Source organism: Coregonus lavaretus (genome assembly GCF_964263955.1).
Source record: "Coregonus lavaretus genome assembly, chromosome: 9".
Classification (NCBI taxonomy): domain Eukaryota; kingdom Metazoa; phylum Chordata; class Actinopteri; order Salmoniformes; family Salmonidae; genus Coregonus; species Coregonus lavaretus.
Window position 1 is genome coordinate 38,841,521 of NC_139996.1, and position 27,753 is coordinate 38,869,273.

Consider the following 27,753-nt stretch of genomic DNA (forward strand, 5'->3'; position numbering starts at 1 on the left):
AAATAGCTGAATCAAAAGCCAAATACTTACTCAATGTGCTTTTTGAATGTACCAGGGGCATTATGTGGTTAGTTCAATTTACTGGGGGTTGAGAGCCAGGACCAGTAGTTTGTTTTCATAGTGGGCCCTCCCACAGTAAGTGCCTGATAGAGTGAGTACATTTACTGATATATTATGCTAATGCTTGTACACATGCAAAACCACTTCCTGCAATCTACACAGAAGATTGCATGTGTAACAAGAAAATAAGTGCAAGTCTGTCCATATCCATTTTCAATGAAAAGCGGACAACTAAAGAAAATATACACTAAAGATGCTGTACATTAGAGCTCGGTCCACTAAATCATAAAAATTCTTCAAAATGGTTGAAACTGTATTCCAACGCTAATTGCTTAAGAGTCTATTGATGCTATTTAGTTGTACAGCTGAGGGGTTTGGCGGCTGAAAATACGCTGGTACAGACTGTCCCTAAGTATGAATCTTTAATATGCTGCACTTTAAAGCATCTCTCTCCCCTGTTCTGGCTCGCTCCCTCGTTCTCTCTTCCTTTTCATGACCCTCTCTCTCTCTGTAGCCTCTTTGAACACCTCAAGGTGTGTTTTGAAGCTTTGTTGTTGCATTTTAGCTGCTGACACGATTCATAATGTTTCTCCTAATTTAAGTACATTTTCCTGCTACAGTGTGTCCCTGGACAGACCATAACACAGGCTACATGTGATAAAAAAAAACACAACAAATGTCCCTTGACAAACAAGCCCGTTATTATTGCTAAGTAGGCAGCGAAAGTGCGCAACTAATTACATAATTACAACAAAATGTTCTTCCAGAACAATACCAGTAATAAAAATAACATAGCAATGTGCTTCCTGAGACCAATCTCAGAGTAAGTGTCTCTTGCTTTTGGATGGACGGTTATGGGAGGCAGTAAATAGAATGTGAAGTCAGATACCATGGGTGCTTTAATATTTAACCATGAGTTACAGAAGCACAGCGGCACGTCTCCTAACGACACAGCAGATCCTCCACTTAATCGTAAACCCACGGCTCGGCTGGCATCACTGAACCTTTTCGGCAGACCCTCTGCTCTCCCTCCCCAGGTCACAAAATCTGTTCAGACCCATGCCATCATATTTCTCATAAGACATGTCTCGCAGCTCAGGCTTCCCAACTGATTTGTTGGATTTTTATTGTGACAATTAGAATTTTAGCTGCCAAGGCATATTGGTCATAGGAGACCAACATGCACACAGTGATTAGTCTCTCCCTACAGCCGCTGCTGTGAGACAACATATTAATAGTCATGGGGAGTTTGTTAATAACATTATGATGACTTACAGTTATAGGCTATTATCTCAGATCGTAATAATACGATAGTAATAATAATATACAGTGCCTTCAGAAAGTACTCCTACCATTTGACTTATTCCACATTATGGGTTATTGTGTGTAGATGGGTGAGGGGAAAAAAATCAATTTAATCCATTTTGAATTGAAGCTGTAACAACAAAATGTGGAATGAAAAATACAAGTTAGAATAAAAACCACACAAACTATGATGTGACTTAAAGAAACACGAGAATGCTAGTATATACAGGTCAGTGCCAGTACCTTGTTCAATGTGGTTGAGGTGGGTTTATACATACAAATTGACTGGTAGTATACAGTGCATTCGGAAAGTATTCATACCCCTTCCCTTTTTCCACATTTTGTTACGTTACAGCCTTTTCTAAAATTGATTAAATAAATAAAAATCCTCATCAATCTACACACAATACCCCATAATGACAAAGCGAAAACAGGTTTTTAGAAATGTTTGCACATATATTAAAAATAAAAAAACAGATACCTTCAGACCCTTTGCTGTGTGACTCAAAATTGAGCTCAGGTGCATCCTGTTTCCATTGATCATCCTCGAGATGTTTCTGCAACTTTATTGGAGTCCACCTGTGTTAAATTCAATTGATTGGACATGATTTGGAAAGGCACACACCTGTCTATATAAGGTCCCACAGTTGTCAGAGCAAAAACCAAAGCATGAGGTCAAAGGAATATTCCATAGAGCGCCGAGACAGGATTGTGTCAAGGCATTGACAGTCCCCAAGAACACAGTGGCCTCCATCATTCTTAAATGGAAGAAGTTTGGAACCACCAAGACTCTTCATAGAGCTGGCCGTCCGGCCTAACTGAGCGATCGGGGGAGAAGGGCCTTGGTCAGGGAGGTGACCAAGAGCCCGATGGTCACTTTAACAGAGCTCCAGAGTTCCTCTGTGGAGATGGGAGAACCTTCCAGAAAGACAACCATCTCTGCAGCACTCCACCAATCAAGCCTTTATGGTAGAGTGGCCAGACGGAAGCCTCTCCTTAGTAAAAGGCACATGACAGCCCGCTTGGAGTTTGCCAAAAGGCACCTAAAGGATTCTGACAATGAGAAACAACATTCTCTGGTCTGATGAAACCAAGATTGAACTCTTTGACCTGAATGCCAAGCGTCACGTCTGGAGGAAACCTGGCACCATCCCTACGGTGAAGTATGGTAGTGGCAGAATCATGCTGTGGGGATGTTTTTCAGCGGCAGGGACTGGGAGACTAGTCAGGATCGAGGGAAAGATGAACGGAGCAAAGTACAGAGAGATCCTTGATGAAAACATGCTACAGAGCGCTCAGGACCTCAGAATGGGGCGAAGGTTTACCTTCCAACAGGACAACGACCCTACGCACACAGCCAAGACAACGCAGGAGTGGCTTCGGGACAAGTCTCTGAATGTCCTTGAGTGGCCCAGCCAGAGCCCAGACTTGAACCAAATCGAACATCTCTGGAGAGACCTGATAATAGCTGTGCAGCGACGCTCCCCATCCAACCTGACCGTGCTTGAGAGGCTCTGCAGAGAAGAATGGGAGAAACTCACCAAATACAGGTGTGCCAAGCTTGTAGCGTCATACCCAAGAAGACTCAAGGCTGTAATCGCTGCCAAAGGTGCTTCAACAAAGTACTGAGTAAAGGGTCTGAATACTTACGTAAATTTAATATTTCCGTTTTTTTTTAAATATATAAATTAGCCAAAAATTCAAAAAAATACTATTTTTGCTTTGTCATTATCTGGTATTGTGTGTAGATTGATGAGGGGGGGGGGGGGGGGGGGTGAAACGATTTAATTAATTTTAGAATAAGGCTGTAATGTAACAAAATGTGGAAAAAGTCAAGGGGCCTGAATACTTTCCAAATGCACTGTACATGGAAACAATGTAGCCAATCTCCTGTGCTGAAGCATTGGTCACGCAGCAATATCATTGGGAGACTTGTTGAATGAGACTGATGAGACTGCCCGGAAATGAACAGTGGTTTCAATTAGCAACAGGCTATGAGATCCATCCAGTAAATTCCAGTTCATCCGTAAAACGGTGCTCATAGCAATCTCTCTTCCTATTGGTACTGTCTTTTTATGTTTCTTTAATTCAACTAGGGGCCAGAGAGGGAATCGATAACAAAACATTCTTGAAACGAATGTGTGATCTGCTTTATGTGCCTTGAAGCAAAGCTGTACACACTGCAGGGCGAAGTGCTAGATGTTTAATGGACCTCTCATTTCTATTTATCACCATCCCTCAGTCCCCTGACTGGCACGACAGGCCTTAAAAGAGATGATATATTCCCCCACCTACAGATGTAGGCTCTTATTTTGAGCCAGTTTGCTACAGCAGGAAAATAATCCTGCAGCAAGAGGAAATTTGAATTATGTGGACTATAGTTAATGGACTTTTTTATAGGGGTTGATACATTTTACATCAGGGCAAATCAAGTCTGACATTTTTTCCTGCTATGCAGGAAAATTCACATCAACAAATTAACTAAACAAATTAAGAACCTAAATCTGTAGGGTCAGACACACTATATATACAAAAGTATGTGGACACCCCTTCTAATTAGTGGATTCGGCTATTCAAGCCACACCCGTTGCTGACAGGTGTATAAAATCGAGCACACAGTCATGCAATCTCCATAGACAAACATTGCCATTAGAATGGCCCGTACTGGAAAGCTCAGTGACTTTCAACGTGGCACCATCATAGGATGCCACCTTTCGAACAAGTCCGTTCATCAAATTTCTTCCCTGCTAGAGCTGCCCCGGTCAACCGTAAGTGCTGTTATTGTGAAGTGGAAAAATCTAGGCGCAACCACGGCTCAGCCACTAAGTGGTAGGCCACACAAGCGCAAAGAATTGGACCGCTAAGTGCTGAAGCACGTAGCGTGTAAAGATCGTCTGTCCTCAGTTGCACGCTTCACCATCTGGCTGTCCGACGGACAAATCTGGGTTTGGCGGATGCCAGGAGAACGCTACCTGCCCGAATGCATAGTGCCAATTGTAAAGTTTGGTGGAGGAGGAATAATGGTCTGGGTCTGTTTTTCATGGTTTGGTCTAGGCCCCTTAGTTCCAGTGAAGGGAAATCTAAACCCTACAGCATACAATGACATTCTAGACGATTCTGTGTTTCCAACTTTGTGGCAACAGTTTGAGGAAGGCCCTTTCCGGTTTCAGCATGACAATGCATCCCGTGCACAAAGTGAGGTCCATACAGAAATGGTCTGTCGAGATCAGTGTGGAAGAACTTGACTGGCCTGCACAGAGCCCTGACCTCAACCCCATCGAACAGCTTTGGGATGAATTGGAACGCATACTGCGAGCCAGGCCTAATCGCCCAACATCAGTGCCCGACCTCACAAATGCTCTTGTGGCTGAATGGAATCAAGTCCCCGCAGCAATGTTCCAACATCTAGAAGCGTGGAGGCTGTTAATATGGACCAATTCCATATTAATGCCCATGAATTTGGAATGAGATGTTCGACGAGCACTTTTGGTCATGTAGTGTATCTCTGATATTTACTGTACCACCTAAACAGTGACATCTTCAAGGGATATATCAGAATGTGTCTATCTTATTTGTATGTGAGATGTTGGTGAAATACAAGTAACTACCAATATAAAGGAAACACCAACATAAAGGGTCTTAAAGTGCCACCATGAGCCAGAACTGCTTCAATGCACCTTGGCATAGTGTCTGCAACTCTATTGGAGGGATGCGACACCATTCTTCCATGAGAAATTCCTTCATTTGGTGTTTTGTTGATGGTGGTAGAAAATGCAGTCTCAGGCTCCGCTCCAGAATCTCCCATAAGTGTTCACTTGGGTTGAGATCTAGGGACTGACACACACACAGACACACTTTAAACCCCCTATGCTCCTTTGAGATCCCTCTTTCAAAGTCACTTAGACCTCTTCTTGTAGCCATGGGAGCCAAAATAATGGGCAACTGGGCATTTTTATACATGACCAAAAACATGATGGGATGTTAATTGTTTAATCAACTCAGGAACCACATCTGTGTGGAAGCACCTGCTATACTTTGTATCCCTCATTTACTCAAGTGTTTCCTTTATTTTGGCAGTTACCTGTACATTGCAATGGAGAGGTAGTGATAGTTGGAAACAATATTGACAAAGCAGTACACGTGTGGGCCATTTTCATTTGCTGAGACTACAATGTACTGTTCGGTTTCTTGAACAGATGTTAAATGACTGGGTTTTGGTTTGGGTTCTGTTTTTAACTAGAGTATTAGTCATTGCCTTTATTCGCACAAAGCGCATAATGATGTAACAACACTGAACACCCGGTAATCTTCCCTTTTACAACAAGAATTACTCAAGCATCAGATCTCAATCTGATACACCAGATGTTTGAAACAAACCTCTTTCGATGTTGCAGTAATTAAGATCGAAATACAGAGATGTGTAGCTCTAATAATATACTTACATTTTAGCAGACGCTCTTATCCAGAGCGACTTACAGTTAGTGAGTGCATACATTTTTCATACTGGCCCCCCGTGGGAAACGAACCCACAACCCTGGCGTTGCAAGCGCCATGTTCTACAAACTGAGCTACAGAGTCCTCACATCTCACTCCAGAGCACAGTGAGACACCAATTAGTGAGAAGAGGGGGTGAAGGGAAAAGACAGTCAGTTACACACTCTGACGTGAAGAGAACTCTTTCAACTAAACACATGTGCAAAATAACAAGACGTCATTAACAGTTGAGCGAGACGTTTCATATGAACAGAAGCATTAAAGTACTGCATTTTTCGAATCAAACAAACTTCATAATCATAATAGTAGAGTATGTGTAGTGTCCTCAGTATTTTTCTATGGTCTTGAATATATATACAGTGATGAATAGTAGATGATGGGGAAATAGATAGTCAGAGCCATATATATATATATATATATATATATATATATATATATATATATATATATATATAGACAGTTGAAGTCGGAAGTTTACATACACCTTAGCCAAATAAATGTAAACTCTGTTTTTCACAATTCCTGACATTTAATCCTAGTAATAATTCCCTGTTTTAGGTCAGTTTGGATCACCACTTTATTTTAAGAATGTGAAATGTCAGAATAATAGTAGAGAGAATGATTTATTTCAGCTTTTATTTCTTTCATCACATTCCCAGTTGGTCAGAAGTTTACATACACTCAATTAGTATTTGGTAGCATTGCCTTTAAATTGTTTAACTTGGGTCAAACATTTCAGGTAGCCTTTCACAAGGTTTCCACAATAAGTTGGGTGAATTTTGACCCATTCCTCCTGATAGAGCTGGTGTAACTGAGTCAGGTTTGTAGGCCTCCTTGCTCGCACACGCTTTTTCAGTTCTGCCCACAAATTTTCTATAGGATTGAGGTCAGGGCTTTGTGATGGCCACTCCAATACCTTGACTTTGTTGTCCTTAAGCCAGTTTGCCACAACTTTGGAAGTATGCTTGGGGTCATTGTTCATTTGGAAGACCCATTTGCGACCAAGCTTTAACTTCTTGACTGATGTCTTGATCTTGCTTCAATATATCCATATAATTTTCCATCTATTTTGTGAAGTGCACCAGTTCCTCCTTCAGCAAAGCACCCCCACAGCATGATGCTGCCACCCCCGTGCTTCACGGTTGGGATGGTGTTCTTCGGCTTGCAAGCCGACCCCTTTTTCCTCCAAACATAACGATGGTCATTATGGCTAAACAGTTCAATTTTTGTTTCATCAGACCAGAGGACATTTCTCCAAAAAGTACGATCTTTGTCCCCATGTGCAGTTGCAAACCGTAGTCTGGCTTTTTTTATGGTGGTTTTGGAGCAGTGGCTTCTTCCTTGCTGAACGGCCTTTCAGGTTATGTCGATATAGGACTCGTTTTACTGTGGATATAGATACTTTTGTACCTGTTTCCTCCAGCATCTTCACAAGGTCCTTTGCTGTTGTTCTGGGATTGATTTGCACTTTTCGCACCAAAGTACGTTCATCTCTAGGAGACAGAACGCGTCTCCTTCCTGAGCGGTATGATGGCTGCATGGTCCCATGGTGTTTATACTTGCGTACTATTGTTTGTACAGATGAACGTGGTACCTTCAGGCATTTGGAAATTGCTCCCAGGGATGAACCAGACTTGTGGAGATCCCACATTCTTTTTTTAATGTCTTAAGAAGCTTCTAAAGCCATGACATAATTTTCTGGAATTTTCCAAACTGTTTAAAGGCACAGTCAACTTAGTGTATGTAAACTTCTGACCCACTGGAATTGTGATACAGTGAATTATAAGTGAAATAATCTGTCTGTAAACAATTGTTGGAAAAATTACTTGTGTCATGCACAAAGTAGATGTCCTAACCGACTTGCCAAAACTATAGTTTGTTAACAAGAAATTTGTGGAGTGGTTGAAAAAGGAGTTTTAATAACTCCAACCTAAGTGTATGTAAACTTCCGACTTCAACTGTGTGTGTGTGTGTGTGTGTGTGTGTGTGTGTATATATATATATATATATATATATATATATATAATCTCTGGAAAGTGTGCCTACCCAATGTGAGAGGTACAGGCTAGCGTTATGTAACTCCCAGCTGGGCATGACATCAGCAGAGAGAGAGATAACCATGGGTGGGGCAGTGACCCAAAACCCTCAGGATCATGGGAGAAGTGCTGCCCTCTGACTAGAGCGAGGGGGATGCTCATATGAGACATGGTTTCTATTGTATGTTTTCAGAGATGGACAATTAAACATTTAAAAGTTGACAACCTGGTTAGAGATAAGTTATGGCCTCCTATGTCACCTTTCATGGAAAGCTTTCACATTTCCCAGGTTACATTTATACTGCGTTATCCTCCTTTCCAGACAAATAATGCCAAGATTAGATCCAGTCAAGAAGCAGAGATGTCAATATTGTCTCATAAAACCAGCCTCCTCACTCACACAGAGAAAGGCAAACCAACGAAAGGAAGGGAGGGTTTCTTCATTCAGCCAGACATTCATTTCCTTCTCATTCACATCAATAAAAGGCAGGTCTCCTCCTGCTATCCTTCAATCCTGACTTTATCAGTGCTGAGTCCTGCGTGCCACAGTGAGAGTCATACTATAACAGGACATGGGAATATGGAGTACTGAATTATTTTATATTTGGCCCTCTTTGTCTGCCGCTGAAAAAGTAATCTAAAGCTTTTGGAACAGCTCTGGACAGAATGCAATTTCTGCGGTCTTAAGGAGGATTAAATTGCGGCTGGCATCTGTCATGACAACAGTCGATCTCAAAGGCTGATTTCTCGCTCTCTCTTTCACACACACTCACTCTACATCTCCCTCTCTGCATTAGTGTAAGGGTGTGGCCCTTCCCCGTGGAGAGGGAGAGAGAAAGAGAGAGAGAGAGATGGAGAGGTGCTGTTGACCAGTCTGAACACAGATCAGATCAGCCGAGGTGGTGGGGGGGGGGGTGCTGGCGGCTGAGGTTTAATCTCAGTGCAAGGGGATTACAGATTGTTCAATGTGTTTGAACACTGCACAGCACGTACTGTATGTCATTTAGTTCCGGCCAACCGCCAATCTCATTGCTCAACATGTATTCCATCCAGCAATGCCAATAATCACCATGACACACAGCCTCTCATGTCTTCTTGGTTTGATTGAATAGGGGGCTGTTGGGCCGGTATTGCATGCCTGTCAATTAGCGACTAACCTCTCAAATTAACTTTTTGAAGCTCGTTATAATTACAAACTGAGAATTCCATCATGAAATGTGACTCCTTTCACCCTGTTCATGAACATGTCATGTATGACATTAGGCTTTCCAGGGTTCATGTTAGCTGCCTAACCTTTTCCTCGAATTTCAGCGTGGCATGATAAGGTCAGACAGAAGGGTTGTTAGAGAGGTTGCAATTATTATGGGTTCAGCAATTATGTAAGTGGAGGCTGCTGAAGGGAGGACGGCTCATAATAATGGCTGGAATGGAGTATAATGGAATAGTATCAACCACGTGAAAACCACATGTTTGATACCATTCCATTCCAGCCATTATTATGAGCCATCCTCCCCTTAGCAACCGCCACTTGTGTAGGCCTAATGCATCACCCAGGTGCTCTTTGCGGTACTCTAGCTCTCTGATGCTTCTTCTGTGTTTCTACTTGATTACCTGCATTATGCCAGTCTCTGTTCCTTTAATCACTGAGCTAGTCATGATGTACTACCATCTAAGAAATAACCACCTCATCACCATACACTCCTTAGAAACACAACACCAGTGATATAAGTGATACAATAAGAAACAAGGCACTGAAAATGAACCACTGGCCGGATGTGCAGATCAGCGAAACCAGGAGAAACCTGACTATGGAAACAAAGACCGCTACTACCAGGTTGACCAAGATTTATGCCTGCAAACCCACCTGCAGTCTCCCTCAGATGTAGCCTACGTGTGCGGATACCAAGGGAGTGACCGTCCATAGCCTAGATATGTTTGTTTGAAGAAGCCAGCCCCCTACACATGCAGAGAAAAGTAAAACCTAATGGTTACAAATGCATCTGATGCAGGCTGAAATCATTACGTCATCTCATTACGTGATTGATTCATGAGAGGGCAGAACACATTTTTCATTGCCAAGACGCCAGCGGATCAAAACCACTGCCCTGGCATAACCTGGTGAGTCATCTAGTATAGCTGATAACATTAGTGTTACAATGTTATAGAGCCCAAACAAAATGTAGCTCTTGCCCGCAGAGACTATTGGTATCGGCGTTGTTTCTCAGAGATCTGAAGATCAGGTCGTGACTCATGCCCAGAATGCCATCCTCAGGATATCTCTACCTGGTGTTGTCATGGTACTCCACGCCCTGTGCCAAGAAACAGAGGTTGTGCTCACTGATGAGGATACGCAGGGGGGCTGGGATACACCCAGCTCACAGACAACAGACAGAAAAATGGTGTTGCAAGGCAAGCATCAATGTAGTGCTAATCGGGTCCAGTTCAGTTCCATCTAACTGCCTTCACAACACTGGTGGAGAAATACTGTAGGAGGCTGTATGAGTCTACCCTATCTGTTTGTTTACACCAGCTTTGTCAAATGTAGTAAATCTATGCCTATATGTGTTAAATATTGAGATTTGACTGAGAAGGAAAAGTAATACATATTTAGTCTGTACACTTGAGTGTCTGCCTCCCTCACTCTGTTAAATAACTCAGTCAGAAGACACCATAACAATATATAATAAACCTCATATTTCACTCAAATTCTGCAGCTGGAAAATATGATTTCATATGGATGAGCATAGAACTCATGAAGCTGAAATGAAAATGCATATAGCTGGATATTCCCCTATGATTTAAGGGAGCTCCTTATTGCCCTCTACTGTCTACACAAGCACACACAGCCACACACACACACCTTTCCTGAGTTGTTGTTAATGAAGCAGAACCAGACATCCAATCCCACAGTACACAGTAATCATCATGGAGGTCATCAGTAATGGCTCTTTATTTACCACACCAGAAGCCCACCATGCTATCTTTCACTACAGAATGGTATTTTCCTTCTGTTTCTGGAAGGAGGCCTAATGTGCGTGAAATGATGTCTGTGAAGAGACTGTTGCTTCCTGTGTCATGCTCTCCTGAAAATAATGAGCTTTGGATGTTTTGAAAACAAATGGTAAAGAGATCAGTTTGATATATATCACTTCAACTAAATACCACGGGACTGGGTGTGCTCACTGCTCCTCATCACATAATCTGAATTGCAATGTATTGCTGCGGACTGAGGAAGACTATGAAAGATTCAAAAGGCTATATATTGTTACCATCCACTCTGCGACAACAAGGAGATGACAAGGAGAGAAGACACATAGGGTAGAGTAGGAATCATTTCAGAGGAAAGGAACAACACATTGTTATGCTGTCACTAACACAATTGCCACTGTGGAAGCCTGAATCCTGATATCTGCAGGTGACCTGGCAGGAGAAACTGCAGACCATGCAACTGAAATGTTCAGGGAACTATAACTCAAAGTACCATGATGTACATTTTTAAACATGCCCCTCTAGTAACCTCAGCTTTGTAATAAGTCACGATTTTTTTTACAGTTTCTATATGCCTAAAAGCAATCTCCATTCAGGGTCAATTACTGGACAGTAATTAATAATACACCACTCTGTGATTTTGATCATCAGTGTGGTTACTAGTCTGCCTTCTGTAGATGTATACAATGTTGCTGCTTCCCACATAAAGTCAAAAATGGTTGTATCATTAGTGAAAAGGAATCACTGTTTGAGTAGCACATCTCTATGCTACCTGTAAAGTGTTCTACCTCGTTGGAGGAACGATTCGATTCCCTGGACAGCCTCCTGTGTCAAGCTTCCTGTGCCACATTATGACACTGTTGTTATTGACAGTCTATTGCTTATTCAATGAGTTGTCCAAACCTTTGATTCCCTGCTGCTAATGGTACCCCTCCAGGGCTATGTCCTCTCCTGGTGTTTCAGAGTGCCTTCCTCTTTTTTTTTATTTTTTTTTATTTCACCTTTATTTAACCAGGTAGGCCAGTTAAGAACAAGTTCTCATTTACAACTGCGACATGGCCAAGATAAAGCAAAGCAGTGCGATAAAAACAACAACAACACAGTTACATATGGAATAAAAAAAAAGAAAACGTACAGTCAATAACACAATAGAAAATATATATACAGTGTGTGCAAATGTAGTAAGTTATTGAGGTAAGGCAATAAATAGGCCATAGTGCAAAATAATTACAATTTAGTATTAACACTGGAATGATAGATGTGCAGACGATTATGTGCAAATAGAGATACTGGGGTGCAAATGAGCAAAATAAATAACAATGTAAATAACAATATGGGGATGAGGTAGTTGGGTGGGCTAATTACAGATGGGCTGTGTACAGGTGCAGTGATCGGTAAGCTGATCTAACAATTTATGCTTAAAGTTAGTGAGGGAGATAAGTGTCTCCAGCTTCAGAGATTTTTGCAGTTCGTTCCAGTCATTTGCAGCAGAGAACTGGAAGGAATTGCAGCCAAAGGAGGTGTTGGCTTTGGGGATGACCAGTGAGATATACCTGCTGGAACGCATACGGGTGGGTGTTGCTATGGTGACCAATGATCTAATATAAGGCGGGGGTTTGCCTAGAAGTGATTTATAGATAACCTGGAGCCAGTGGGTTTGGCGACGGATATGTAGTGAGGGCCAGCCAACGAGAGCGTACAGGTCACAATGGTGGGTAGTGTATGGGGCTTTGGTGACAAAACGGATGGCACTGTGATAGACTACATCCAATTTGCTGAGTAGAGTGTTTTGGTAGCTATTTTGTAAATGACATCGCCGAAGTCAAGGATCGGTAGGATAGTCAGTTTTACAAGGGCATGTTTAGCAGCATGAGTGAAGGAGGCTTTGTTGCAAAATAGGAAGCCGATTCTAGATTTAACTTTGGATTGGAGATGCTTAATGTGAGTCTGGAAGGAGAGTTTACGGTCTAACCAGACACCTAGGTATTTGATTTCATCACGGCATCCCTGTAATATTAGAACAGAGAATAATTCATTAAGATTGAATGTAGTTATGTGGTAAGATTCTTGCAAGCCTGAAATGTAAGCTTTCTTTGCATGGTGCTCCCTGCAGAATCTAAATGAAATGGAGAAAAAACTAAAAACATCCCAACAAAAACAAGAAAGGGCCAGTACCTAGAGTGCTGGACCCTCCACAAGTTTCTCACATGGTGAAAAGCCTGATCAAATTCCTTAGATTACTTTTGTATGTTAAACATGCCGTGCATTTGTGTTTATTTCAAGTTTTGACTGTACTATGCTGCAAAACACAGTTAGCCTACGGTCTTTGCACAGTAGGGAATTCCACCATTTACACATCCATTGTACTGGTTAGCAGTGAATTGGAAAACAGAGCATAGGTTAGTACTACTCCCTGATGTCCTTCTCTCTCTCTCTCTGTCCCACACTGTCTCAGAAAGGAGCCCATTGTCTCTCTGGGCTCTCAGAGTACAGGGTATCAGGTGGAGTTGGCAAACATGCTGAAAGTGATTCCCTCCCTGAGCCAAGTCCATATGGACGTTATTTGTGACCTTCACTTGTCTTAGTCAACATACAAAGTGGCACTGGAGCAGATTCAGCAGTTTTCAGGCATGGTCACGGCTTTCAGGATGGGACAAATGTGCTGCATTTCACATTTTATGAAGGGAAATAGATGATCATTATTCAAATGCAGGTCTTAAGGTCTGCAGAGCTGCTGGTTTTCAGTTCTACCTGATAGAGAATTGATAGATATACTGTACTCTACAGTATCATCAAATTGTAAGATATATTCCATTTAGCGGACGCTTTTATCCAAAGCGACTTAGTCATGCGTGCATACATTTTACATTTGGGTGGCCCCAGGAATCGTATATCCACAACCCTGTGCAAGCACCATGCTCTACCAACTTAGCCATACAGGGCCGCTGGATCTGTCCCTTAAGAGCCTAGTGGGACAGGAGGAAAACCAGCAATGCTGCAGAACTTCAAGGCCCATATCCCATGCTTTTCATAGTCTTGTGAATCCATCTCAACAACTCTAGCTGATTGTGTTGCATTCTTTAATCTAAACATAGATGGATGAACAATATCATTCCGAGAGCTATGGAATTAGGCAGGGGGAACAGCTGCTTTGAAATGTATTACAAATAGATTTTACTCAGACAACCATCTTCAAACTGGATTGCAGTGGGAGCAATGCCTTGGGGAGCCGTGCATTACTAATGATACTATACCTCGTGGCATATGCACAGTCTTCTTCCCCTCACGCCCTATTCTATTCACTCAGGATGATTGTGTTACACAAGACATCCATCCAGTCTGTCACAGGTATTGCTTTGCTCCTCTGGAATGAAGCCTGTTCTCATCCAAATTGCCACGAATTTCCTCTTTGTAGTGAAGAGGGCCTTGGTAAGAACTGTGTGTAGAACAGAAGTAGAGTACTTGGCGAGGGAAGGCTGCGGTATGCTGTGGAGGAGTCTTGGGAAGAGGTATGGCTGAAGGCAGGCAGGCTGGGTGTGAATGAGGTTGGGAGGCGTTAATGAGATGCCAGAGAGGAAGACAGAGATCCTGGGAACCATCAGCACTGGAGAGTTACGCACACACACGCACCCACATAGCACCTGGCTTGGTTGCACACCTCCTGGGTTTCCTTATTGGTTTAATTAATCCAAGAACATGCTAATGTACCTCAGTGTCTCTCATTATACCATGATTTAAAATTAGAATGTTAATTAAAGTTTAGTTCCTCGTATACAGATGTAGGATCTTAATTTGATCACTCTTTTGTTGCTGAGAATTCCTGCACAGCAGGAAATGCAAACTTGTAGTGTATTCAAGGTTTAAAAAGGCTTCTAAAGTTTGTAATTTCCACTTTTTAAAATGTCAGGTTTGACATGTCTAACACAAAATGTATCTATTTTTTTCTCCATTAATTATAATCCACATAATAGTTCACATTGCCTGTTGCTGCAAGATTATTTTCCTGCTGTAGAAAACTGGCTCAAATTAAGATCCTACATCAGTATGATCATGACCCTACAAAGGAATACCAAATGTATACTACTGCACTACAGAATGTAGGCTATTAAATCCTGAAAGGTTGGCTAACATAGAATATTAAGGGGAATAAGGAATAACTAAACATTTGGATTATTCTCAGTGAGACACGTTTGCCTAATTTCTAATGGATTAATTATTAAACTATGATACCCATGTAGCTCCACTTCCTCAGCAGCAGCCATAGTGTCATCTCAGTGTACTAATGACACAATGTCAGTAAGTGATAGAGAGGACGGGGGTGATGCGGTGTAGTTGAGGCATCCATATAGCCAGTAGAGACTAGTGAAAGCCAGCCAGCATCACCCCGGGCGAGACAAATCTCATTTGCAGCATTACCAGGCTCTTTGGTATGCGAGAGGGCTGAAGAAAAGCCTTACTTGTGACTGTAACAGCGTGGCTTCCCTCCCTCGCTGCTCTCAGGCTGTAGAGATGTAAAGAAAACTGTTATGGGGTGGATTAGTGGGGGAGATTCGTTACCGTTCTGCTGATGTCATTATCAGAGTTCATCTGAAATGGAACAATAGAAAAAAGAAGACAAAATAAAATAATGACCGTTCAAATTGTATTGTATGCTCGTCAAAGAGTTGATACAGAATTACCAAGATGTGGTCTACAGGTTTTAGAGGTTTAAACTAGAATCTAGATTTCAATCTGCACCATGTGAAACGAATTAACTACGAGTAGTGCATAATTCTTTGCAAGTGATACATTTCCAAGAAATAAGAAACATGTTTTTATAAGCTGACTAATTACACAGTTATACACAATAATAAGGCTAATTGGGTATGGTGTGTGTTCATATTGTTGTCATCTCTATTATTTTCCAGTTGTGTGAGCTGAATGGTCTGAGAGGTTATTACATTATACATCAAGGCTATGGCCTAAGGTAGCTTATTAGTACATCCATGTTTAAGTAGCAGTAGGAATTCTCTAAGGAACCTATTAAAATGGATCATTCCAAGGAATTATTTGATCATGCCAGTGAACCCCCGGTGACATTTTCATGCATTTTGAAACTGCACCCAGAAGAAATACTTCAGCTGTTTCAGTATTGAGTGCATTAGAACTGGAAAACTTTTGTGTGGTAACAAATTATGTTGAAAACTAAAGTGCAAGATAATTGTTTTATTTGTTATGTTCTAAGAGAAAAGAGCAGTCAGATATCAGGCCTTTAACACAGACCCTACAGTAGATAGATGCAGTAGATCCCAATGATCTACAATTTGCCTAATGTCAACTTCCAGTCAAATCTATACAAAATGTATGAAACATTCCCAAGTGTTCTGAGTAAATCAACAGAGTATTGATTATGTTATCAATCATAAGAAATATGAATGGTATAACTGACTAAACTTTCTCTTTCAGGTTCAGCATGAGGCCTTGTGAAGAACTGAACAGGCAAAGGTAGCTACTCGACGAAAAATAGTAATTGAACAACAACCTCCTCAGAACAGGAACAACAAACAGCTACAGTATAGCACCTGGAATACAAGAACACGTACGGAGCAGAGAACTGGACCAAGGTGTCCAGGATTATGCCAATCTAGTCAGAATCATCTGAAGGATTTTTCTGCAACAGTGCTGATTTGGCTGTAGCGTCTCAGCTGTATCATGGCTGACCCTTACCAGAACAATGTGTACCACCATGGAGGAGGTGACCCCTACGGCACCTACGGAGAGGGAGGAGGCCAGGAGGGCTACGGTTACCAGGGCGAGTCCTACCCTCAGGAGGAGGATGCAGCCAGCGATGCCACGGAGGGCCATGATGACGAGGACCAGATGTATGAGGGGGAGTACCAGGGGATCCCGCACCCTGACGAGGTGAAAGCGGCCCAGAGGGCAGCGAGGGCCAAGGCCAGGCAGGCTCAGGAAGGGGCCACGGAGCTCGAGGAGCTGGCTGAGCAGTATGAGGACATCATGGAGGACTGTGGGCATGGACGGTTCCAGTGGACCCTGTTTATAGTGCTGGGCCTGGCTCTCATGGCTGACGGGGTGGAGTGCTTTGTGGTGGGGTTCGTGCTGCCCAGCGCAGAGAAGGACATGTGCTTATCCAATGGAGAGAAAGGCATGCTAGGTGAGTCATGGCTAAATGCCAATACTTGTTGGAAGACATACAGCCCATACTAGCCCTTTTACAATGTCTGGGTCAACTGATTCCAGCCAACAGCAGCCTGGCAGTCAATACTAGCCAGCAGATACTCCGTAAATTAGAAATGTTCTCAAATTAGCTAATGGCACAGTCGATTTCAAGATTAATCTGTTGGCTTTTCATGCTCTACTGGACGTCAATATATTCCTGCTTAGTGAAGCAGGTGGGAAATGTATGATCCGTTTCCCCACAGCAAATAACACATTATTTTTGGCAACCAGAACGGGTCTGCGGTATGCCACCAATCACACTGATTGAGACTATGCAGCATTTTGTTGGCCCATGTCTGAGGGAAATGGGGTCCTCTTTCCAGCCACCTTAATAACAGCAGCTAGCTCTATATGCATGTCAGATGAGTTCACAAAAGTTCTGAACGGTTCCTCTCAGAGACTGACAGAGATTTTCAGTTCTTTTAGATAGGCAAACATTTATCAAGCCTTTGAGTAGAAAACTTTGAACATTTGAATGTGTTGTAATAAAGATAAATCAAACTAGACATGAGAAAATGAGGTTGAGAATAGGACGTCTTTGAAGAGTGGGACACATTGTTCTAGTGCAGTGGTGAATTACTAATTCAGAGTTAACACCGCGAGACAAGTCCTTCACTTTGAAGCGTGTGGTTGGAAGCTGTCCAAGGAGACAAATATCTGGGATGAGAGGGCAGTTTTTTCACCCACTCCCCAGCCAGCAGCCTCCTCCCAGCAGCCACAGGCAGGCTGTACTGACAGTACTGAGTCAGCAGGTGGCTGAGGAGAGGAGATCGATAGCCACTCTACTGACCTTGCGTCTAGGATACGTACTATTCGCCTGCTGCTTCACTTCCCTTGGCTAACTATGCTGCAGCAATCACAATCACAAGCAACTTTTATTCACTACACTGTACATTCTGCAGCCCTCACATCTCAGATTGTCTGACATGCCCAAAGTAATGGCACTTCGAGGATAAATAATGTTTTGAATTGAATTAAATTGAATAGGTATGGTGGTGTCAGGGTACTTTTAGGTACTCGGAAGAAACAGGATATGCTGATCACAGTTGAACATCTCCTGTAGCATCTCCTTTTAAAATGATTAAGTTAGCAGCTTTTCTGTTTTTGTGTGGCATGATTGGAAATTCATAGTCAGACAGCCTATTAGTTATTCACTATCTCATCTTGCCCTAAATGCTGCTCTTTACAGTCATTTCATCTACATATTTTAGTCCAAATTTACAGAATATACTCTGGTTTATCTCAAGGGTTTCTATGTTGACTTCCTAACTATAATCAATCAGTTTCAATGGGACTGAAATATGAAATGCCTCTAATTCACACTTTCACTGTGATCACCACTGCATACATTCTGAATCAATGGATGTAAGCTGTCCAATCAGAAGGCAGAGTGGCAGCAGTGTCACTGTCCTTCGGGGAGAGGAGGGTGGGGGATTGGTCCTCTTCTCCATATGCTTATCCGGTGATGGCAGGCCCGTGCCTTCGCTCTCACACCAGTCATCACCCACACCCCCCATGGCAGTGCCATCTGCAGTGACCTCGTGGCCCAGAGCGTGATGCCAGGCTTTGGCGTTAGGCACATTGATAAATGTAGTGATTTTTGGAAGATTCTTCCCCAGTGATACATGGGTATGGTTGATAGGCTATATGTAAGCTGAGGAAAGCTTTAGGTCTACATGTACAGTGCATAGAAAAGTGACACAGAAAAGTACTGGAATGGTACTTATCTGGGGCTTAAATGAATAGACTTTATCTGAAATGACTGTACTTGCTTATATCGAATTTCAGCATTTACATGAACTAAAAGAAAAGTATACTTGACACAGGCTTTCATTATATGCTAAAAATACTTGTTCCAGCCAAGCTTTGCTAGATGGACAAAGGTACACATTAAATAGTATGTTCCACAAGAGACACCCCACTGAGAAGTAAGTCGCTCTGGATAAGAGCGTCTGCTAAATGACTAAAATGTAAATGTAAGTAAAAACACCTAAATCATTATGACATCTAAATAGCATCCCTGTTACCATTGTTAAGGCTTCACAAAAGACCACTCAAGGCTGTTACATTTGACCAAAAACACACTTTCTGTCATTACCTTAGAAACACGATTTTACCTCTCTGACCTAGCCCTTGAGAGACATTTACATTACAGTCATTTAGCAAACGCTCTTATCCAGAGCGACTTACAGTTAGTGAGTGCATACATAATTTTTTTATACTGGTCCCCCGTGGGAATCAAACCCACAACCCTGGCGTTGCAAACGCCATGCTCTACCAACTGAGCTACACCCCTGCCGGCCATTCCCTCCCCTACCCTGGGCCAATTGTGCGCCACCCCATGGGTCTCCCGGTCGGTTACGACAGAGCCTGGATTCGAACCAGGATCTCTAGTGGCACAGCTAGCACAGCGCTGCAGTGCCTTAGACCACTGCGCCACTCGGGGACTCAATGCAGAGTATGAATGCAGAGTACAAAAAATGGGTATAAACATGTACAACTATTCCACTAAGTGTTTGTCTTTGAGTGTGTCCAATTAAACATATTTTTTATTACACTAATTATTACACTGAGAGATTTCTCAATACTGTCCATAGGACATTGCCCCTCTCAGGAGAGATGGACAAGCCTGCCCCCTGGTGGACAACACCAAAAGTGTCACCAATGTCCAGCTATCCCGATCTACTGGGGGTCTTTTAGTAGTTGAGCAATTCAAGAACAACACAGTATATTGTATGTTCCCTGAAATACAATGCTGTGATCCATAAAAACACAACCAGAATGTATGGTCATCTCAACAGTGTGTTGAGTGGAATCTGCCTTCCACTTTATTCACTGAGATCAAATCACTAGATAAAGGTCTGCTAGTGAACTGTAGCTGTGCAGGTCTCTGACTGTGTCTGGCCTCTCTCTCTCCTGCAGGTTTGATAGTGTTCCTGGGCATGATGGTTGGGGCGTTCATCTGGGGCGGCATGGCAGACAAACTGGGCCGCCGGAGGTGTCTGATCTGGGCCCTCACCATCAACTGTATCTTCGCCTTCCTCTCCTCCTTCGCCCAGGGATACGGCTTCTTCCTCTTCTTTAGGCTCTTCTCTGGCATCGGGTAAGAAAGACCGCCGTCTATGGAGAAAGTGGAAACAAGGGATGAGTTGCTTCTTGAAGGAATTTGGGTTGTAACTGGGATTGGGACCTAATGTGAACATGATCCTCTCCACCTGATACAATGTGTACTGTACAATGTTAAGTATGTGTTGCACAATGTGATGCTTACACAGCTTCTAAAGAACTACAACAAAGAAGAAATAGTTAGTGCAGGACAGCAGGTCAGCACATTCAGAGCTTTCCTCCTCCTACAACAATGCAGCACTGTGCTGTCCCAGATATCATTGTTCCACAGGGATGTAAGCCTATGCATACTGACTCCAGAATCAGGTCAAAGCTACATTATGCAAAAACATTGTGTTGTGTAAAAAGAAAAGCTCAGCTGCAGGAGCATGGTGTATTTGGCTAATGTTTATCCATGTTTGGATATTTGTGGAAGCTCAAACTACTGACAAAAATCTGATTTAAAAAATACTATTCTCCTGCATGTCTCCTGCTCCAAAAATATATTACAGTACCAGTCATTTGCTCTCTAGATTTGTATTGAAATACATCTGTGTTGGGACTCTTTTGCTGAAACATATTTAAAGGCCCAATGCAGTCCAAAACGTGATTTTCCTGTCTTTTATAAACGTATATATTTTCACACTATGAGGTTGCAATAATACTGTACAATTGTGAAAATGATAATGCCCTTTGAGTGTAAGAGAAATTCTTTGAGATTGAGAAAAAAACATCTGCATTGGACATTTTTAAATAAAGATAATAGTTGCAAGATTACACACCTCTTGTGTAGTCTACAATCTCAGTGAGTTCCTATAGTAATCCTGTGTTTCTCCCTTCAGCATCGGAGGCTCTGTCCCCATCGTCTACTCCTACTTCTCAGAGTTCCTGCAGATGGATAAGAGAGGGGAGCACCTGAGCTGGCTGTGTATGTTCTGGATGGTGGGAGGCATCTATGCCTCCTTCACTGCCTGGGGCATCATCCCTCGCTACGGTATAGTACACACTAAGCACTCAACAGGAAACTCTTACTAAACTATAGAGTTCATGACCTGGGATCAATATTATCTTACTTGCTAACATAAGCAAGTTCACCCAAGTACAGCTACAGTAGTCCCTGTATTGGATGTTATGTAAATGTGACCAAATTATAGCATATGTGTTGGGTTCATTAACTGGCTGATTGATTTTTAATAATATTAGTCTGTAAACGCACCAATAGACACATTGAGAGATGTTGGTTGTGTTATATTCCAAGCTCTTGAGTCTAGACACAGAGAATGAATAAGGATTGTGTTGTGGCTGTATTGTGTTCCAGGCTGGGGCTTCAGCATGGGAACAGAGTTCCAGTTCCACAGCTGGAGGGTGTTTGTGCTGGTCTGTGCCCTGCCTGCCATCACCTCTCTTGTGGGACTCATGTTCATGCCTGAGAGCCCCAGGTTCCTCCTGGAGGTAAGATCTGTTTTCTCCAAATAAAGATTGTTCGAAGATGAACAGTTCAGGAACGTTATACTCTGGGTTTAACATATTGTGTCAATCTTTTTTTTCTCTCCATAAATCAAAACTGATTTTGTTGAATAAAACAAAACAGATAAATACGTTTGTGGATTACTATCCTAAGGTTTTACTTAGAGTGTGTGGCTGTCTTTGTCAGAATGCCAAACATGACGAGGCCTGGATGATCTTGAAGAATGTCCATGACACCAACTGGAGGGCAAAGGGCCAGCCTGAGAAGGTCTTCCAGGTGAGTGGAGACACGACAAATGTTTGACACTAAATAACACGCTTTTGAAGGGCTGTTTGCCGTTTTCAGCGTCACAGAATATAATGAAACCTAACTAGAGAAGTGATCATAATTTCATTCCCCTCAGGTGACCCACATCAAGGCTCCTAAGACCAATGAGGATGAGTTCATTGAGATCCAGAGTGCCACAGGGACAGCTATACAGCGATGGGCCGTTCGAACCCTCACTCTGTGCAAACTGGTAGGCCCCAAAATGTTCTGAAAACAAACATATTACCTAATGAGACCAACATTAACACTAACAGGCTATTAGTATGTGACGTGTCACTGTGCTGTGTTTTCATTGCAGGTGCTGAAGAACGTTGCTTCTCTTTTGGGACCTGAGCTGAGACTGAGTACGCTGTTCATGGCCATCATCTGGTTCACCATGGCCTTCAGGTAAATATATGTACAATATATGTGATGCCAAAGAGGTAAGAATGTATAGTGTGTGCAGCTGATTGTAAATACACTATATATACAAAAGTATAAGGACAACCCTTCAAATTAGTGGATTCGGCTATTTCAGTCACACCCGTTGCTGACAGGTAAATATATGTACAATATATGTGATGCCAAACAGGTAAGAGTGTATATATAGTGTGTGCAGCTGATTGTAAATATATAAAGTCTGCATCCCAAATGGCACCCTGTTCCCCTTATAGACCCTGGTCAAAAGTAGCACACTATAGAGAATAGGGTGCCATTTGGGACGCAAACATACTGTATGTGTATTCTAACGTTGGTTGTCAATGTTCTCTTTACAATGGTCCAATAACTCTATTACCATTGTATTTCAGTTACTATGGACTGGGTGTGTGGTTCCCTGACATGATCAAATACCTGCAGCAAGAGGAGTACGAGTCCAAAGTCAAGGTGTTCCACAGAGAGAGAGTAGAACACTTCCACTTCAACTTCTCCCTGGAGAATCAGATCCACCGAGAGGGAGAATACATCAATGACAAGTATGTCACCTCTATCGCCCCCTTCTGGCCCTTCTGACTACTGCACCACAGGACCATGTGTAGTAGTATTACAGTCTGTTGATAATATCACAATGTAACATATCATTCTATGTAAGTATGGCACATATTATTTCATTCAAAATGCTACAGACAATTTTGAAGAGGGATAGTGCTGTCCGTCATTCTAGCATGTAATCATTAGTTAGCTGTGTGACACTTTGTCAAAAAGTCAGGAGTCATGCTTTTGTGTTCCATCCCTTTAGGTTCATCAACATAGAGATGAAGTCTGTAAAGTTTGAGGATTCACTGTTTGAAGATTGTTACTTTGAGGACATCAAGTCCACTGAAACAATCTTTGAGAGCTGCACCATCAGATCCACCGTCTTCTATAACACAGGTGGGAGCCGCTGGAGGTGTTACAGTAGGCCAACCAATGCATCACATTGTTAACAAGTTTAACCCTTTGGAAAGTTTCCAAAAGAAAAAAAGGTTAAACGGAGATTGAACTTTTGCAATAATCAAGTCCTGCTCAATATGAATGAAACATTGTGACCATACAGTATGTAATGCATATCAACATCATCAATTACTATTGCTATGTTTCACTGTAAAAATACAGTACATATTGACCAATGGACTAAGAATTGCAAAGCCATGAATATTATTTATGTGTTATCAATGCCATTGTCACGTTTCCTCCAGACCTGTACGAGGAGAAGTTCATAGACTGTAAGCTGGAGAACACCACGTTCCTCCACAATAAGAAGGGCTGTCACCTGGACATTGACGAGGAGAACGACGTGCTCATCTACCTGGTCAGCTTCCTGGGGTCCCTGGCTGTTCTGCCCGGCAACATCATATCAGCTCTGTTCATGGAGAAGATAGGCAGGGTCAAAATGATAGGTGAGTAGGTCTGTATTGGACAATGTAAAATGGTACAAGGTTTCTTTCATTTTAGCTGTATTGGTTCTTCCAGTGCAGATACTGTGTAGAGCAGCTGCTCAGCTATTGCTCTGGGATTCTGCTCTGCAATTGTCAGATGAGAAAGGTGTTATGGAGTTATATCTATGGGTGTGAGCCTTGAAATATGATCAAGGAACATTGAAGTGTGAATTAATCGTACCGCACACATCACTGCTCCATCTCCCTCTGCATACGATGTGCCACTGAGCTGAGCGACATCCTACCGTGAGCCCAATCTGCTCCACTCTTTGCAGGCCTCTCCATGCTGACCTCAGCTGGGTGCACCTTCTTCCTGTTCCTAAGCTTCAGTCAGGCGGCCATCATAGCCTGGCAGTGTCTGTTCTGTGGGGTCAGCGTGGCAGCATGGAACGGCATCGAGGTCATCACAGTGGAACTCTACCCAGCCTCCAAAAGGTACAGTACAGCAATTTCTTAGATTAGGCCTATTGGAAATAGCTAGCTTGTACTATATTGTATGATAGATTTTATACTCTTAGACTATGTCAACCCATGATCATAAAGTTAAAGACTAAGACAAGAATGTTTCCTGTGGTTATTTAACCTGTGTCCCTAACCTCCTCCCACAGAGCCACAGCATTTGGGGTGTTGAATGCCCTCTGTAAACTGGCTGCTATCCTGGGTAGCTCCATCTTTGCCTCCTTTGTGGGGGTCACCAAAATCGTCCCCATTCTCCTCTCCTGCGCTGCTCTGGTGTGCGGAGGCCTGGTGGCCCTCAAGCTGCCCGAGACCCGGGAGAAGATCCTCCAGTGAGGTGGTCATACTGGCCAAAGGTCAAAGGTGCCAGGAAGCAACCTTTACAGGCGGAGTTACTCTGAGAGACACACAGGCATTAAGCAAGATTGGCTGTAACCAACAGGAATTGATGGGAGTTTGTTCCAGCAAGATATAGAGAACCTTTAATAACATGCTAACTAACAGTGTGCTTCATTGTCTGTTCTGTCTCAACAGTTATGATGTGTTTGGAGTGAAATGCTTTAAAATCTACTCTGTATCTAAATTATTCTTGGGACCAAATGGACATTTTCTCTAATTCAATCGCTTATCTATCAGTCTATGAATCATAATTTGCCCCACTAATTTATGATACTGTACATCTGAGACAAGATGAGAAATCTGAAAATATGTAAACCTCTTGATGGAGGTAACCAGAAACAGATATCTGGTCATGGAAATCTTTCTCCAGTGCCATTTTGAATTCACATACTGTTGTTGTTTTGTTTTGCTAGAATTATGTTTTTTTTATCTTAGCCCTGCCTCAATGAATAGTTCTCAACTCACACCCTCTACTTTCTCACCAAAATGTAAACTCTATAGACTGTAGCACTCCCTCCTTTTCTTGTCTTGTGTTACAATCAACCTACAGTATGAAGTGGGAGAACAGCAAATATCCTTCACATCTGAACTCTATTTTTGAATCCCTACCTTTAGTTGAGTGTTGAGGTTATAGTCCATCAACCAGAACTATACTCAGTAGGTCGCCGCAAAAAGAACAACATAGAACTGCAATTTACTGCAGTATTTGCCCGTTCCATTCTAATATTATTTTCCTGCTGAATATGCACCTGGAAACCACAATAAATTGATTTCGTTGTTGATTTTTGCGTTCCAACTTCACAATTGAATCTAACTAGCAACTTCATTTAGCAAACTGGTTGGTCCTACAGTGTGTTTGTGTGCTTGCTTGTAAATGTTATCAGTTCAGCCTCCATGTTACTGCACATGAAGCTCTTGGATGTGCTTTATTTGTGTTGTCTATGCGACGACATCTTTCGTTTTTCTGTTTAAGGGATACCACATAGAAATACGAAAACAAATGTGTTTTACAATATGTGGGGGAAATGCTCTTATTGCATTGGGGATGGGGGATTCACTAAAGCACACAGTGCTGTTACTGATAACTGTCGACTGAGTTGCATGTGTGTTATCTACCTACCAGGTAATGTTTCTGTGTTCAAAAAGCAAGTAGTCTGAATTATGTTTACTGTCTGTGTGTCAATGTAAATAACTGACTGGATTGTAGCCTGTACCGGCTTGAATTAACAATCACTTTGGTTAGTTTAGGCATTCATAAGCTGTTTCTTGTCAAGTATTGAGGAGCCAATTGCATTTCTTTCCAATACAAAACAAGACTTTTGCCAATTATTTCTGTCATACTAACAATCGAACAGTTACACAAACTGAGGCTTTGCTGTTGAAACACCATTTTGCATTTGACTATCCTTATTGTATCTACACTATATTTGCAAAATAACACCTCTTTTTAAATAGAGAAAGTTACAAAGCAAGAATGATGTTGAATTATCCTTCTTCAAAGTGTAGCTTTGGTTTCCTTTAGCTAGTCTATAGTGCACCCTTACCATTATATGGAGGTAGACACAATCACATTATTGCCAATACATTGTGTAGTTATACCTCTCTTGAAAACATACACTTATCTGTTATCAATTGAGCTGCAGGAAGTTATCAGCCTTACCTGAACGCAACGATTCTGTCGAGCCATAAGGTACATGGTGTTTTCAATAAAACCTTGTTTCTTTCTCAAGCATGCGTTTGAACTGTACTGCCACCATTATCAAGGGATTGGCTTATGAATACAGTTCTTGGGTGTTTTATTTTTCTGAGTTAGTTTGTGTCTCTGTCATTGTAAAACAGAAAGCCATACTTCGTTCTTTGATTTTTATATTTTTATCTCAAAATATTGTCTGTCATGGTAAAAAGACATTCATTTCACGTACATGTTCTGTTTTTTGTTTTGTAACTGTGAAAAAATGAAAGGAATAAAATAAATCTATCAGTGTACTGTGAGCGATGTCTGGGTTCTACTTGGCATCAGGGCTGTAGTAGGCCACTCGGTGGTAGACAGACCTGGTTGGTTCAGGTTTCTCCAGTGATATGAAAGGTGTAAAACAGAAGTGTGAGGAACTACACACCTCTCATAACTCATTCATTCTGAGTTGGAAACATGCTCTCTTTACGCTTGGTTGAGATGTTTTGAGTCAGACATAGAACCCATTCAGGGCTTCCCGTCATTTCACCTGTTTTGAGTGGGGGGACATTGGGGGCGTGGGGGATGGTCCTCAACAGAGAGCATTGGAGGGGGGGGGGGGGGGGGGGGGGGGGTAGATTTGTGGGTGGTGATGTTTACTCTACCAGAGGTGTGAAACAACTCACTTCCCCAGGGATAACATCAGGACACCAGGTCCAATACAAGAGTAAAAATGGGAGCTGTGGATATTTATAGGTAGGGTAGGACAGAATGCTAACAGTGAATCAATCTTATTCCTTGGTTTGCATATTGTGTGAGGAATTGTAAACAATTATACAGGACATAATAGAGGTCAACTGCTATACAAATATGAATCTGGCGAAAATCCATCACAGCTCTTCTCTAAAACCACAAACTGGGTTTTAAGGAGAAAACTACACTCACTGCTTTAAACAACTGGAGTGCTGAGTGTGCGTCCCTGGGAAGGCTCGGGCCATGTCAGGCAGGCTGAGGGTTCTGGTTGCGTGGGGAGCGGACAGGACAGGTGCCAGCTCTCTCTAGCTGTCACTCTGAGGTGCCAAAGGCCACCACAGGCCCACTGGCCCCTCTCACCCCCACCAGGGTGAGCCTAGGGTCACTCAGGTCCAGGGCAGCTGGAGATGGGGATGGATGCCAACCATTGCATTGTACAATGTATACAATAATGGAACACTGTAATACAGATATGCTACTGGCTCCACTTAGAAATGTGACTGATAATGATTCAACTGTGGCAAACATTTTCAAGTATTTGGTAGCTCAACTCTCAAATTAATACATTTTATTTTG

General features: G+C 42.3%; 1 protein-coding gene across 2 annotated transcripts in view; it reads left to right on the plus strand.

The window, feature by feature from the left end:
- The window catches only part of LOC311135222 (synaptic vesicle glycoprotein 2B-like), a 47,423-nt gene extending 20,679 nt beyond the window's left edge, over window positions 1-26,744 (plus strand). For both annotated transcript variants that reach the window (XM_084169157.1, XM_084169158.1), the window contains exons 3-14: window positions 16,329-17,037; window positions 20,025-20,205; window positions 21,050-21,201; window positions 21,526-21,659; window positions 21,862-21,951; window positions 22,079-22,192; window positions 22,301-22,389; window positions 22,791-22,955; window positions 23,219-23,352; window positions 23,658-23,858; window positions 24,173-24,332; window positions 24,506-26,744. In XM_084169157.1, the coding sequence (XP_084025283.1) occupies window positions 16,575-17,037; window positions 20,025-20,205; window positions 21,050-21,201; window positions 21,526-21,659; window positions 21,862-21,951; window positions 22,079-22,192; window positions 22,301-22,389; window positions 22,791-22,955; window positions 23,219-23,352; window positions 23,658-23,858; window positions 24,173-24,332; window positions 24,506-24,689 (2,067 nt within the window). In that variant the 5' untranslated portion in view covers window positions 16,329-16,574 and the 3' untranslated portion in view covers window positions 24,690-26,744. The remainder of the gene's footprint in view (window positions 1-16,328; window positions 17,038-20,024; window positions 20,206-21,049; window positions 21,202-21,525; window positions 21,660-21,861; window positions 21,952-22,078; window positions 22,193-22,300; window positions 22,390-22,790; window positions 22,956-23,218; window positions 23,353-23,657; window positions 23,859-24,172; window positions 24,333-24,505) is intronic.
- Window positions 26,745-27,753: the final 1,009 nt, after the last annotated feature.